Here is a 15781-nt window from a genome sequence, read left to right on the forward strand (position 1 = left end):
TGTGGACAGATCACTCATTACAGCCAGGCCCGGAGAGACGCTGCAGCCACACCCCCTTCTTGCCTTTAATTGCCTCATGACCAGGCAGTCCAGCACCTCTTTCTAAGCCGTTAATAATTTCCAGGAGCAGCCGCCTTTCCTCCCAGAGATCCGTCAGCTGGTAAATGAGAGGAACGCATGAACTTGCCCACCCTCACTAGCGACACACAGATTGATCAAATCCACGCTCTTTCCTCCCCATCTCCCAGCTCTTTCTGCCCTTGCCTGCTCAGGGGTTCCTGAAATGTGCAAGCCTGTTTCTTTCCCCTCTTCAGACCTTGCAGAGACCCAAGCAAGGGAGTCTCTCCTGCCTGCCAAATGCTTTCTCCATTCCAGAGGGCAGTTTGTCTTGATGTGATAGAACTGTTTGCGTTCACCACCTTTCTTGCACTGTTGGGGAGGATGCCGGGGGTGTGCAATCCTGCTGAAATGTGCAGGCAGCTTTCAGCTCCACCTGCACAAGGTAGGGAGAATCCCCCTCAGATCCACAAGATTAAAAAACAACTGTGCATTCAACACTTTCCTTCCTTTTCCTGTGCAGACGTACCTGCTGCATGCATCAATGCACTGCTTGCCATTTATTCCCTGGTGTGGCTGCACCACAGCCAGGTGCAGACCAAAACACAGCAACCAAGAAATAGCCAACAGGCAGCGTCACCTCGTTAGAAGGACCACTATACTGGGATCCTGGACATGTAAGCTCAGAGTCCGGTCTCAAATCCCACTCCAACTGTGTTGAGACATCCCTCCGTCTCCTGCCTCAATTATTACACCTGAATGTTTCATATTGACTCACTGAGCAGGGGTTACTCCTCCCCAGCAGGCTATGCAGCAGCACCCCCCCTAAACGTGATCTCGGTTGAGGTCTCCCAGCGCAACGCAAGATGCACGGACAGGGAGCTAACCAGCGCTCCTAACTTCCAGGTTCTGAAAGGAGCAAGACACAGACTTGTGCTGATGAACTTCCTGACTGAATTCCCTCTCTGTTCTGTCAGGAACCCCTAAAATAAACAGAAGTGACAGTACTGCCAGAGCAGGGGGTCAAACCACAAAGAAACCCAATGAGACTTCTATAAACATGACACAGAAACATTTGTTATTGCTAGTCTCACTAGGATTCGGAAGAGATTCATTCATTCACTGTTGGATTCAGCGAGGCCTGAGGAGTGAAAATGAAGATTCAGATGGTGGGAGGCTTTTTCTACCAGGAACCTGTGGCCTACAGAAAAGGCTGAAGACAGGGTTGGGACTCGGGAAGGAAGAGACTGAAGACCTGCAAAGCTTACGGAGCTAGGGAAAAGGCTGCTGCTGTCAAAGATAAATGGCTTATCGCGGTTTTGGCTGCTGTGAAGCTGCTAAGGTTAAGGTAAGGAAGGATCAAGAGAGCTTATCTGCTGCTGGGTCCTGCAGGACCTGAAGGACTAGGAAGAAGGCTTGGGCCAAGGGGAGTGGATGGCCTCTTATCAGCCTTTCATCTCCAGCCTAATGCAAAACTGGAGTTCGGATTCAGAAGACAGACCTAAGAGAAAGGTTTATGCCTGGATCCTACATGGGCCATTAAAGCAGGCTCATGGCTGTAGCTAGCACAAGAGGCTGATCGGCGAGTTCAGTAGGCAGCAGACTTAAAGGAAAAAAAAAAAAAGCTTTTTTCAAGTAATGTCTACGTTAAAGTTGTGGCATGTCTTACCATGTTACCAGAGGATGCTGTGGAAGCCACATTAATGAGAATCGGGGACTATCAGGGAACCAAGTGATTCATCAGAGGATATTAAACAAAAGAGTCCCTCCACAATCCTCAGTTCAGAACATCTCTAAGCTGCTGACTGCCCTGTAACCTCTCCTGCCCTGAACATACTTTTTTGTCTTCCCTGATATCTCCATATACTGCAAGAGCACTGGAGGTGTTTAGCTTGCACCTGCATCTTTATGCCTGTTATCCCTCTCCTCAACACATGCAATTATAGTGCAGCCCTGGAACTGAAGGGCAGAAAGATTCACGGCTGTAACACCTGGCTAGAGCTGACTCTCCCCTCTGAATCACTCCAAGGATACCTCCAGGAGCATCTGCCCTGTGAGAATCCACTACCACAATGTTATGCCCACACTGATTCTCCCCACAGGACCTACCCCATCTGAATCTGCTCCCCAGCCCATGCCACAGTTTCTCCTACTTTCCAGGAAATTTATGATGCTTCCTATTCAACTCCAGTGCAGTCCCCAGCAGCCCCTCCTTGCCTGCTGAAGGGATGCTGTTCCGGGAGGATTCTGGAGGAGGTGCCTCTGCCAGATGCTGCTACTGCTCCTTCTCTCCAGTGGGAGGAGAGCTGGGGCGAGTGGTTCCCATCTGGGAGCAGCACACTGGGGCCAAATGCTGTGCGAGCTGCAAACACCAAACTGCTGGCGGCCATTTCCTGCAGCAGTGCCTGGGGCTGGGTGCAGCAAATCTTCCTCTGCTACAGCACAGCTGAAAACGGTGGAAGTGGACAAGCGGGAGGCACTCAGAACAGAAGGAAAGGTAATGCACAACTGCACCAGTGCTGCTGGAGGACAACAGGATCTGCATGTTATTCCCCTCCCATGTGCAGGGACAGTTTTCATCATCTACCTTTGCCCTCCCCCCCAACGAGTAATAGCAAACTGAGAATAAGGAGCTCCTCAACCCCCTCAGTTTGGGAAAAACATGCCATACACTCTCTGTCTGGGATTGGAAAGACCTCTTCAGAAGGCTGCTCTGCCCTGAGAAAAACAAAGATCTTTGAGGTAGAAGCTAGTTGAGCAAGATGTTTTGGCTAGCAATGGTTAACCCAAGGACTCTAGCTGCTCTCCAGGCCTACCCTCCTCCAGACAGATTAGCGACAGTGTAAACTGAAATCAACATTTCACTGATACAATATTTAATTTAAATCAAAAGAAAAGGTATGGGGGGCTTTGAACAGCAGCTAAATAACAGAAAACTGATGATTTCCTGGCTTTTAGCAGGCAATTTTCCACTCTTGTGAATTTGGTCTGGGACCTGACAGGCCAAAACAGCTACTAATTGGAAAAGCATCCTGTCAACATAGGAAAGATTTTGGCAAGCTGTGGTTGGTGAGAGATGGGGGCCATTCTCACTATGCCTCCATACCCAACATCCCACCAGAAAGCCACAATGATGCTGCACCAGCAGCAAGTTCTGAAATCCAGACTTTTATGTAGTAATCACTAGGGGGAAGAGAGTTTTACAGACCAGGGCAACCATCTTCACAGATTTAACCCATGGGGTTGCCGAAGAGGAGAAGACGATGAGTTACAGCAACAGACCACTGCAACTATCTAGCTAGGACTTTTCTGCAGGGAACTCCTTCCTTTACAGAAGTCCCTCCCTCCCCCTTCTTTGCAGAGAACTACATATCCCTGGGTCTCCAGAACTGGCTCTTTCCAGTAAGAACTCTAAACAGAGTTTTGGGTGCTGCTGCTAAGCCTTGCTAATGAGGAGAGCATGGATGTCTCTGGATATGGCTGACCTTTCCAATGAGCCTCCTATTCTTTTCCCACAACAGCCTTGGCATTCCCAAACCACTCCCCTGCTTCCATTCCAAGAGGAATCTCTTTCTGCGCACGTCTGGAAGTAGTGTGTCGGAAGAGCTGATCTGCTCTGATGAGCTTCCCAGATCCACAAGAACATATCAGTTGTCACAGTTACTTTCAATAGCACCAATCTGCCTGGGATCAAGTCTCTCCCTGTCACTTTTCAAGAAGGTCAGCATCACTGGACATTCTCAATTATATTTCTTGTTTTCCTCTCCCTGGAGGTCCATCCAGGGCAGTCTTGTCTTATCTTCCTGCCTAGATTTCTGCCATCAGCTGCTCAACATGCCTCTCGGAAGGAGTTTGAGGCCGACTCAAGATGAACCAAAGTCCTTCCATTGTCCCAGACTCTCCTTTTGCCTTATTTGAGGAGAGGAGATTGTTATGCCTTCAAACCTCACAGGTAAAGAAGTGAATACACAGGCCACAGCAGCTGCAGGACCTCCCAAATTCCCTTACATCTGGCCACCCAGTAGAACAATGGCCATAAAGACAGGGAACTGCTGCAAACTTAAGCACTGGCTTCTCTGACTTCCATCTGCAGCCAGCCCTGACAGTTACTGAATGCAGAGCATGGCTGGGAACATCTCACACCCCACACAGCGTAAGAACAAGAGCTCATTGTATGCATCTCCCAAGACACAAGCACTTTTCCCAGCCTCCCTGTTCCCTGTCCCTTTCCCACTGCGGAGTCACACCATTGCCTGGAGGGGACTTCACCCTATGCTACAGTACAGGCCCAGTGCTCCGATGTCTCCACCCAGCGCCTCAGGATCCATGGCAGGGCTGAACACAGTTGCTCCTTGAGATGGAAGCTGCCTTCAGGGCCTGTTGCCTCCCTCCAGAAAACACCCTACTAAGAACAAAGACTATGGAGAGGCAGCTGACCCAGGAATGTTGGAAGGCAAGGCCCATTACTGACACTGCAGTGCTGATGCATGCTCAGCAACTAGATGCCACGGACTAGATACCACAGCTGTGGGACTCATACAGAGGAGGGAGAGTCCTTTGATACCATGTGGGCCTTAGTCCTCATTTGCACTCTCTTCACAATATATGTCATCCCCTTTAAGCTGCGAAAGAACCTCATGGACAAACGTCGCAAGCACATGCACAGGCAAGGGGGCAAAAGCCATGCCTAGCAAGTAGATTGCAATCCTTAATATTCAGGAGATTTCTACAGCAAGCAGGCAAGCACCAGAAACAAGGTAGAAGCTGTGTACATTAGGTGCCAACAGACAGCTGCCATAAACCTTGTATTGTGCCATCAGTAACGTTCATCACAGAGATGCCCCGTTAGGATCCAAACGTACATCCAGAAGTTCATCAGTCCAAGAAACTTGCCAAGTGTACATAAAGTCAGTTCCTGAGAGGCATAGGAAGAGACCCTGGGTTTCGCTGGCTCCCAGCAACCTGCCTTCTGAACTGCAGTTATCACTGCCTTTTTAGAAGCCACTGGGATTCTTCTAAGGCATTGACTCGAATGACAGGCAGGACAACCCCAGATCACAAGAATGTATCTTGGCAAATCATTTTGATGTCACACCGCTCTCCCAGTACTTTGGTGGGTCATGTGCTCGCTTTTGCTCTCCTCCCATTCTTTGCCGAGTCACCTAACAAAATTCCACTGACCTCAATCTCAAGCTATCAAACAAGGGTTTTCCAACCTTTTCTTCCTCCCATGTCACAGATGCCTGTGAGGGAGACAATGCTCACTGGTTCTGCGGTAAGTCTCAAGATTTATCCTCACGCCTTACAATGTGCACCACAGACTAGGACTTTAGCTGGAGATTAAATCTCCAAACAAGAAAACCCTGTATTCCTGCAAGTCACCCTACTATACAAATGACAATGCATTTAGAAAACCTGTGATATCCCAAACATTCCAAATTACAAAAAGAGCATCTATGTTTTTCCTCAAATTATGTGGGGAACCTCTCAGGCAGGTTCCACAATTTAGTGTGGCCCCCTCGTGGTCACAGCCAGAGAGTGACATCACTCCATTTTCTCCAGAAGCTCTAGACTTTCTTGGCTTGTCAAGAATACTTGCCACATCAGTCCCTATAAAATAAATAAATCAGAAGTGCATTCAAAGAGAGGATAACCATTCTTCCATCAAAGACCCTTGTTCTGGTAGCCAGCCCTTACGATAGCTATTGTTTGCAATGAATTATACAGCAAAGCCCCAGCATGCTGTCAGGTAGAACATTCTTACTCCTCTTTTATAGGGGCAGAAACAAAACATGAATTTCTGCACCTCCACTCACAGTGCAGAAAGACAGAAAACACTTTTATGTTTTCCAAGGTGAGACTTCAGCCCAGAACCTGCACAGGTTATAAGCACAGGAAGGAGAATTCACTCTTTGGGAATTATAATATGAACCATGGCTACTACTTTGAAGCCTTTGAAAGCATGGTCTGTGTTCAGCCAAACATCCCCTGGTTCTTGGGCTACCATGTTGAGGCCAGTGCCTGTGACAAAAGAAAGGTGCTAAAGGGAGGAGAGAGTACAGCTCATGTACGTAAAACGACTAATGCAGGACTAAGGCTTTAAAATGAGCTGGAGTGACAAAGTAGGAGAGGGAAAGAAAGATAAAAGCCTCCCAACCACCTTCTGCCTGTCACTTTAAAAAGCCTCCAAAGGGCATCATCATCTTGCGCTGTCTCTCCCTAACAATAGATCTTTTGAACCAAACATGGCCAGCATGCACCCCTGTATTGACCCACATCATACAGAATTACGGGCAAGGAGAAGGTATGCCCAGCCCCATACCTTTTATAGGGAATCCAACATTCTCCTCATCAGAGTCACTGTCCAGGTCAAATAGGTCCTTGAACTCCTTCTTATCTTCCTCCTTGCTTTCATCTTGCTTCTTACGCTTTATTTCTGGGAAGTTCAAGTCTTCAAGCTGGAAAAAACCAAAACCAACAGTAAGAACAACCTCAAACTGTACTTCTAAACATAAAGTGATGAGCTTAAACACAGGAACTTGGCTTTGCCCAGTATGTGTAAGCCACACTGCCAAGAACAGTTGGGTCTGCCTGCTGACAACTAGGGCAGCAACAGATAGACTCGTGACTTGGTTACAAAGGTGAATGAGACATGCAAAGCACCATTGCTCTATTGATCTTTACCTAATAAACTACTTTTGCTAATGGGCCATCTAGTGCTGGTACCTTAGCATGGATAAAAATGCAAGACATCCATGACAAGCTGGCTGTCCTAGATCTCTGGACTGAAAGCCATGAAGGCGCTGTGAGCTTGGGCAGCCAAGGACAATCAAGACAGACTGTGCTGGTCATCTCTGAAGTAGCAGTTTTCCACCAACGCCGAAAGCTGTGACAGCTATAGCAAAGGCACTTTCTTTTTGGCTGCAGATTTCAGCACAGTTAAATGGCACGGTGCTGAAGATGCTTAAGGTCTGTGTACACCACGGCCTCCCGAGTTGCAAGCTCTTAAGGAGATCAATGGGCCAAAAGCCTTGCTGCTGCAGACAGCCAATATCAATGCTATTAAGTACTTGCAATTGACACCACCTCACTGCTCTTTACACCTCTCCGGAGGGGGATTAGGGGGAGGATTTACTTGCAAGGGCTCAGGCCAGCAGGGCAAAGATAATCAGAATGCAAATTAAATCCCAAGTGCTCGCTGAACATCAGCTGCCCGCTGCCCGCGCCTAGCCGCACACCTCCTGGGAAGCACTCATGCATTAGCACACATTAGCTTGCTTGGAAACATTCACCCTGCGAGTAATAACTCATTTGCTCGCTCCCATCCGTCAGACCACTCCTCAACACACTCCTCTCTGACCACATCCCACTGCAATCCTCCCATGAACTTCCCCCGTCAGGAGCAGCAGCAAAGCAGTGTCTATATAGAAAGGCAGCTCTCAGCAGAGAGACAAATAGAGTGAGAATACAGGGATGGAGGGGAGAGACAACGAGAGACACGGAGACATACATTTGCTCCTGCAATTTCTCCCAGCCTGTTTCATGGTTATGGTCCCCAGCTGGGCAATACTGATTCTGGGAGCTGAGCACTTACAAGCAATAACCTGCAGCACCAGGATGGAAAGTCAGAAGCTGGCCAGAGAAGGGGAGAGGGAAGCAAATCACCAACCACCATTTGCAGGGTCCTAATTTTAAATCAGCTTCCCATCTGCTCTTTTCCACTATAAGATGCCTCTCCTTCCACTGGCCCTGCAGAGACCTGCTGGGCTGTCTCTGTGCTGGAAAGGCGTGTGAAGAAAGCAGCACATGACTGGCTTTCCAAAAGCAGTCACTGCAGGCCAGAGAACAGACTTGGGACACAAAACACAGCAAGAGCAGCAATCCAGAGTCACTGCCCAACAGCTACCCTCAGCTGGCCTAAAGACATGGTGTGACCATCCCCTTTTCTAAGGTGGTTATGCTCCAACATAACGTGGGGCAGGGGAGCTGCTAGGGTGAAAACATTTTCCTTAGTCCCTACCAGTTCTGGTGGACAAGACAGGCTCATGCTTCACTCATCTCATCTCTGCTGGCATATAACTTTATGGAGGGTGGGAGGGCAGAGGGAGATGCTCCAGAAATACCAATTCAGTGAGAGGGTCCAGAAATAAAACACAAAGGTCTCAGAAGCTAAAGTATATCAGCAGCTATGCTTCTAAGCCAGTGTTAGGCTGTGATCACAGACACAGTCCCCATACCTGATCCCTTTCAGTTTATAGATTCCTTGCCTCTGCAAGTGCCTCAGCCAGGTCGTGCTGCCTTCATCCCAGCCTTGGGGAGAAGCACCAACACTTCCTGCAGTCCAAGACCTGGACCATGATGTCCTCCCTCAGTAGCTCCATTTCAGTCAAGGCCTCTCATGTCCCAGAGACCACCACTCCAACAGGTACTGGAAACATCAGTATAACATGCTGAGCTGACTCTGGCAGTCTCCCAGCCACAGGCAGCATCTTTGGGCCCTCTTCTGTGCCAAGAGCCATGCTACCTGCAGAGTCCCTGTCTGGCAGCATTGGTAGCTATCACTCTTCAGCAACAGCAGCAGTTAGGAGTCCAGCATTGCCTAACCAGGATTATGTTGAGGTTGTAAGTGTCATAAACAGAAGAGAAACCCAGTTTTGACAACAAACAAACAAACATGCATCAAGTGCCCAAGTCCCTATTGGCTTGTCCCGTTCCCCATGACCCTGGTCACTGTTACTGCGCAGCAGCAGTAAATGAAATGCAAAAATCATCCAAGGACTCATTCTCCCTCCTCCCATGTCCTCAGCATGGGATGTTTCCACGGAACATATCACTTAGCAGGTTTAAAGTGGAAATGGAGCTGTGTATGATTAAAATGTCTCATGTACATGATGTGGAACAGTCTTCTCCAATTCTCCAACTCAAGGGAGCAAAAGAGAGAGACATCTCAACATTGTGAAAAATTTCTCCAGTATCTTATGCAGAGCATGTACAGCAGGGAGTAGAGGCTGTTAGGACTTCTTTGTATTTCCATACTGTCTAGGAAAAGTTCCCATTTCCAAAGGCAGCCTACAGTTTTGGTTGATATCAGTACTGGTTGAACTCAACCTGGGCCTATTAAAAAGGACTTGGTGTTGAATCATGCTCACTTGTGCTACCTCCAACTTTCTGAGACTCCACAGGAGTGCCTTCAAGATGGGCACCTCAAAATAAAGGCACGAGAAAACCCTACTAGCTGCGGAGTGATTACAAAGCAAAGGAATGAGCCACAGCTCACAGATACAGCCGGTGTTCATCACGCAGTAGCACTAATTAGGTAATTTGGGGGCCAGTCTTTTAATTCCCAGCTAGAGGGTTACTATCTATTGAGTCTCACGAAGCCGATTAGTCTACATCCCATTAAAAACCATTGGGAAAAGCAAATGGAATGGGCAGACGGGGTCAGCGTTCTTATATAAGGCAAGCTGCAGCTCATAGCAGCTGAAAGCCAGGCTGATTTTTCTGTTATTATTTTTTTCCCCCCAATGGCTGCTAATGGGACATGGATTTTCCCAGCCCTAATGGGCCTCATGGTGTTCACGCTCCTGCTGGGGCTCACAATGCTGCATCATTAAGCTAGCAGTCCCCACTGAGAGAGACAACAGCCCCATTCACCAAGCAAAGATGTCAGGCAGCCACAGGCCTTTCGGAAAGCTAACTCCGAAGTCTGTCTCTCTCTACAGTTTATCTGTTCATCTCACTTTCTTCAAGAGAAAACAAGTTCCTGACACTGCCCATCAGATTTCACCTGGTTTCAGGAGTCACGCTCTGGAGCCTTGCTATACGAAAGCAATCCCCCTCAAGGAGAGCTCTCCACCTCACCTGGCCCTGGCCACCCTAAGGAGCTTCTGCTCCCCTCCTCCCTTTAATGGGAGACAGGGGCTTGTCTACACTGAGGCCTGATCTCCGCTCCCCTTGTGATAGCTGCTTCAGTACCAGGGAAGTGTCAGCTCACACTAGCAGGGCCAGTTTTGGGTAAAAAATTAGCCCCACTCACCGCCATCACTCCTTGCTGCTTCTTAGCTCCCCCCACTCCCAATTTCCTTTCTGCAAAGGCCACATTCTCCTGCTGAGTTTGCACAGAAAGCAAGTGTGCTTTTTGTTCCCTCTGCATGGCTGCCCCAGGGAATTTCAGCTCCTGTCCTTATCTCAGGCTGGTATATGAAACTGAGCATTTCTAGGATCTCCCAGGTCTTCTACCACGCTCCGGGACTTGGCTCAGAGCCAATCATCCTCATGTCCTATCGATTATTTTAATCGTTCCCCACCATACGCTGGAGACACCAATTATATCTATTTCCTGCTCCCTGGCCAAGAGCCTAGCTCAGACACTTTCATTGCATTAGCATCGAGACAGCTTTCCTTTAGACTCCTAATGTAAGCAAGCTCCCACCCCCACCTTCTGCATCCTGGAGTGCAGTGCCATGAGGAGGGGCCGAGGAGCCTTCCCTTGGGCAGGAGATGTGGGAAATGGCACTCTAAGCACTTCTGTCCAGACAGAAAGTCCCACCTCACAACCAGTCACCCCCACATGGGTGAAATAAGAAAAGGCAAAACAGAACTCATCTCTGATATTCCCTTTTCTAAGGAGAGGGGCATTTTCCCCTCCCTACTTTCTTGCAACGTTAGGTTTTAGCATGGCAATCCAGTCACATTCTACCAGGCTGGAAAAAAGAGCTAAAGGACTACATGAGCCACTCTGTTTTGCTATCCAGAAAGGAATGCAGTTTTCAAGAAATTATGCAAACTGCCCAAAGCAATGCGAGAAAGCCCACGAATGTGGGGATGAACACACAGAACAGGAACTGTGTACACAGTCTAAACTTCAAAACTCCATCACATGCTTCTTCCAAAAGTAACATCCACAATAAGGCTATTGCCCCAGTTGCTCAGACGCAATCAGATCTGTTACCCAACCTACCCCTGCCAGTACACACAATTTCTCTACCACTACTGTCTTCTAGCCTTGAATTACAAAGGCTGCTGTACCAATGGGCCTTGAACACCATGAGCCTAAACAGGGACAGAGGGAAATTTAGCGTAGCGCTACTTCACCCTATCTCACCCATCCTCTATTGACTTGGGCAAATGAACAGGCTACAGGCAGAAGACATAGATGTTGCTCATAAAGACCCCAGTAAGACAAATCCACAGGGAGCTTAAGACACCGGCTAGGCTGCTGTCCAGCCACACTCATGCTCTTTCCAAGAATGCCCAGCCTACACACTCACACAGCTCAAGCCAATTTCAGCTCACACTAGTGGAGCTGGTTTTGACCAGCCGCTATCCTGCTATCAGGACATAGCCGCCTTGTCTTCCCACGGCACAGATGACATCCAGTAAGTTAGGCACTTCATTCTTACTCTTTCTTTGCCGCTGATTTCCAGTTGTATCTCCTTCTCTCTTAGCTTCTTCCACTGGGTATAATACTTGGTCAGAGGTGTCCCCTCCTCTTTGACCTCCTTCTCCCATTGTTCCTGTGGAGAGAGAAGGTGCAAATTTAAGAAAGGTTTTCAAAGCAGTTTTCCAGTACAAATGGAAATTGGCAAATGCAGGGAGCCAAGAGCAAAGGTTAAGACCCCTTTCCAAACCACCTTTTCCCAGCTTCTGAGTAGGAAATTGGCAACCATGACTAAGAATGCAAGCAGGACTAAGTGTGAATTCAGGCATGATCATTTAAGCAACTGCTGAGTCAGGAGTGGTGAGACTGACAACTCTCCTTAGGTAAAGCAATACCTAGGCACTGCAAGGAGATCAAAGAAAGCCAAAAGATGTAATGGACAGGTTGGCCAATACAACAGCTTACTTATGTAATGCCAAAGCACAGGATACCAATGGCACTTAAGGACAGCATAAGGTCCTCATAAAGGAGCATCTATATGGTGGTACATAAGATGCTTTAGCTTATGGAAGACCACCACATTTTCTCAGCACGGTAGCCTGAAATGTGGGTTCCCAGATTCCTATTTCTCTCTTCTAAAAGAAGCCCGATTCTCAGAATTACCAAGAGTTCACAACAGGCTCTCCTGAAATCAGCTCAACGCCTCCTGGGATCCACTATTACTATCTTGGCCTTGAATATTCACTTCTACTCTAATGAGAAGACACTAACACAGAAGTCAAGTCAGATGATGCAGCCTATTGTAATGAAAAAGAAATTACTTCAACTGAAACCTGAAGGTAGGAATCAAAGGGACAGATCAGAGGACCTATCAGGACGAAACTTGTCCCCTGCTCCTTCAATGGAGGCATTTGATCACCTGGTCAAGTTCTTGCTTTTTAATTCAGAAAAATCTCATGCAAATATTTACAAGACCTAATACCAAAGATGTCTGATTGCATTTTCCCCCTGTTCTACAGCTAAGTGTTTATTTTTGAGACAAACATTCCCCTACAGGGTCTTGGACTCAACACAACCTTGATAGAGTAGGGCATGAAGAAGTGCCGACGCTGTCCGCTGTCCAAGCAGGGAGAATAAGGAGGTGAAAACACCATAAATGGTGTGAAGCAAATTAGATGGTTAAAAATTATTTTACGCTTCAATCATTTGGCATGTTAGTGCTGAAAGTGAGGTGGTGGTATGTCATATTAAAATGCATTCTTCTTAACCTGCCAACATCCCTTTAACTTAAAACCCACACAGAACTACCTGTTAACTGGATTACCACAGTGCCCACAGGCTTTGCATTACCCCACAGCGAAAAGTCAATCTAATGTAAGCAGAAAGACGTGACATACAAGTAGGAATTGAAACAGGCAAAGGAAGACGGGAATGAGTAACAGGAACAAAGGTTAGCATAAATACACTCAAAGGTCAACACAGATCCAAAAAGAGTATCCTGAATCCAGAGCTCTGTATGGGCAGCCGTGTGTACACAATGATCCTGTTGGAGGATGGGAACAAAAGTCCAGATCATCTTCACAGCAGAAAACACAGCAGCAGTTCAAATATTCTTCAGCAGATCCCAAATCAACTGCTTCTGGGGAGCTGAGCCCCAAAACTAGGGAGCTATGGTGTGTTGGCTGCAGCCTGTGAGCCAAGGTGTTGGAAAGTTTGTTCAAAGATCAGTGTATAAACAAGAAGACAGAAAGAGGTCTCTGCAATGGATAGCAGTGCAGAGTTCCCAGCCTACACAAATAAGCAAGTACTCAGTGTATATTGTGAAGTGAAATAATCAGTCTACGCCACCTCTTGATTTGGCCCATCACTGGGAGGGAAGTGGAGATGATCTGTGGTCTCTGCAGCTGGCACCAGAAGCTGAACTTTGGCAATTAAATGGCGACCAGCTTGGTCACCTGCACTCTAATGGCACAGAATCTATTTATGCATCCTACAACAGGCGCTATCAGTACTGCATCAAGCCAAACAGGCCCCTTCTGGTAATCATGGGTCCCAGACTCAGAACCCCCACGGGACTGTTTGTAACACGGCTCCAGGTCTGCATGGCTGGAGCCTGCGTCTGCTCTCCGGTCTCCTCCCCAGCAGGCTGACTGAAAGCACAGCTGATGTACTGCCGACTCCAGCAGCACTCGCTAGCGGAGACGCCAGCCAGCAGACAGCACAGCTTTACTGTCGATCTGACCCACCACTATGGCAAAAGGAGTAATTCCTAAGGAGTACAAAGTCACCCCATTTATAGATCAGGCTGCCAGCGGTAATCAGGCAATTTGTTGATGCTGCTTGGTATGGACAGCTTCTGAGAAAGACTCTTCTTATGGAGGGCAAAAGTCTATTTGTTCTGTCTGATACAGCTCTTTTGGTTTTAAAGTGTGCTGGAATCCAGAGATAAAAAAAGACCATTAAAACACTCCCATCTTTCTAGTCAGAACACCTCAACGGGAATTTTGAGAGAATGGATGCCATCACACCCACTTTAACCATTTGCAATTCTCCTGCTATTACTGCTTTTGCATCACTGTGCTGTCGAGCAACACCCAGCATGGATCAAGCCCACATCTGTACAAATGTAACAAAAATATCACCCATCCTCCAGAAAAACCTCCCATCTGAAATGTGAGATGGGGATGAATGCAGAAGATCTGGAAATCCCATGGAAATGAGGCAATGGTTTCCATCAGCTCATTCCCTCACTTTACATTTCATTAAGCGTAACAGCCTGCTGGGCCGCACTGTTCTTAAACAAAGGTTCCCCAGCTCAGTGCAAAGGTCTGCCTGGGAGCCGCAGAGCTGCAACGCAGGCCGGCACACACTGCTGGTCCCGGTGCACTCTCTTCCCTCCCTGCATTTTCCCCTGCCGATCCCGGGCCCACACTAGTGCAGACGAACCAGACGAACATCAGAGCTGCACGTGAGGCATCTGGATTCAACTTCAGCTGCAGGCTCCACTTCTTTTGGCTCCCCTGACAAAGAACTTAATTAGTATAGTAACCTATTAGAATTGTACTCTCAAAAAGCACTGACTTTCAAATATTAACCTATTTCTTACCCCAAAAAAAGTTCTCAATCTTAAAATAATATGGAAGAAGTCAGACTGAACACATCTGGTGTGCCTATCCCTCCATACCACAGTTCCTGGGATGCAAGGGAAGATCTTTCCCCAAGTCCCTCCACATTAAGTTAAACACTGCACCACCATGCTCCCTCTGCAGCACTAACTTAAATCCCCCGACTGTTTCTTCTTTAAAATTATATAATATAGACCCTTAGGTAAAATCCATCTTTCTAAAGCACGCCCACTCTCAGGAGTGCAGATCCGACCACGTTCACCACCTTTATTCCCCCCATTTAAACCCATTTGTCTGTAATTCCCCCCATGAAAGCTGCATTTCAGCATGTTGCATGGAAGAATCAGCTCAGAATTTGGGCTCTGCTCCCTACAGTGGAGCAGGCGCAAATGCATGGATGTAAGTACCAGAGAGCACTTGCTTTCAATTGCTCTTGCTGGCAAGGGGGACGTTCAAATACCTCCCCTCACACCCCTCCTTCCCGTCCCTTCACTGGAAGCGTTTGCTCATGAGAAGTGCCAATGCCCCACATTTCTCGGAGACAGCCTAGCAAATCCAACCCAGACTTCGAGGGACACTCCAAAATGTTCTGGGAAGCCCAGTCTCTGTGGGAGCTTAGACCCTCTTTGGGAATCTACATGACCTGCTTGCAAAGGAGTAGGGGAAAACACAGGGCCACCTGGGGCACAAAACCTGTCCTCTGGGCACAAAAGATAAGCCACTACGTCTCTTCCACCCCACAGAAGTTCTGAGTGGGCTGTTTCCTCTGCTCCCAGGAGCACTGATATCCCATTAACCAAAAGAAGAGAAAGGCTCCCTTCTCCCATAGGACAAAACGACAGTGCAAAAATACAGATTGCACAGGCAACCCAGGCATCCTCTCTGAGCAGCACTTTACATTGTTGCTCTACCCCCTTAAATGGCAGAACAGCCATCTCCAAACAGGCTTGGCAAACTGGTGCCTGCTTCCCTTAAACAACCTCCCTGCTCAAGGCAGGCTGCCTGTTGCTGCCCCTCCAGAGCCAACCCTGCCTGATTCATACTACTCAGCCACCCAGATGTCCCTGGGAAAGCAGGTGCACCAACATCAACTAGAAGACATACAGGCAGCAAGATGTTAAAATAATCATTTAGCTCTTACACAAGGGACTGCAGCCAGAGTTGCTGGGAAAAGCAGACAGTGGCAGAGATGTTGGAAACGCTGTTTTATTTAGCCAGT

General features: G+C 47.8%; 1 protein-coding gene across 1 annotated transcript in view; it reads right to left on the bottom strand.

Annotated features, from left to right (window-relative positions):
• Positions 1 to 15781, bottom strand: part of NOC2L (NOC2 like nucleolar associated transcriptional repressor) — a gene marked incomplete at both ends in the record, with an annotated part of 53139 nt that overhangs the window by 4917 nt on the left and 32441 nt on the right. The window contains 2 exons of the mRNA XM_082009232.1: positions 6380 to 6515; positions 11460 to 11573. Of these exons, the coding sequence (XP_081865358.1) occupies positions 6380 to 6515; positions 11460 to 11573 (250 nt within the window). The remainder of the gene's footprint in view (positions 1 to 6379; positions 6516 to 11459; positions 11574 to 15781) is intronic.

This window comes from Phaethon aethereus (assembly GCF_964289735.1).
Source record: "Phaethon aethereus genome assembly, chromosome: 21".
Lineage (NCBI taxonomy): Eukaryota > Metazoa > Chordata > Aves > Phaethontiformes > Phaethontidae > Phaethon > Phaethon aethereus.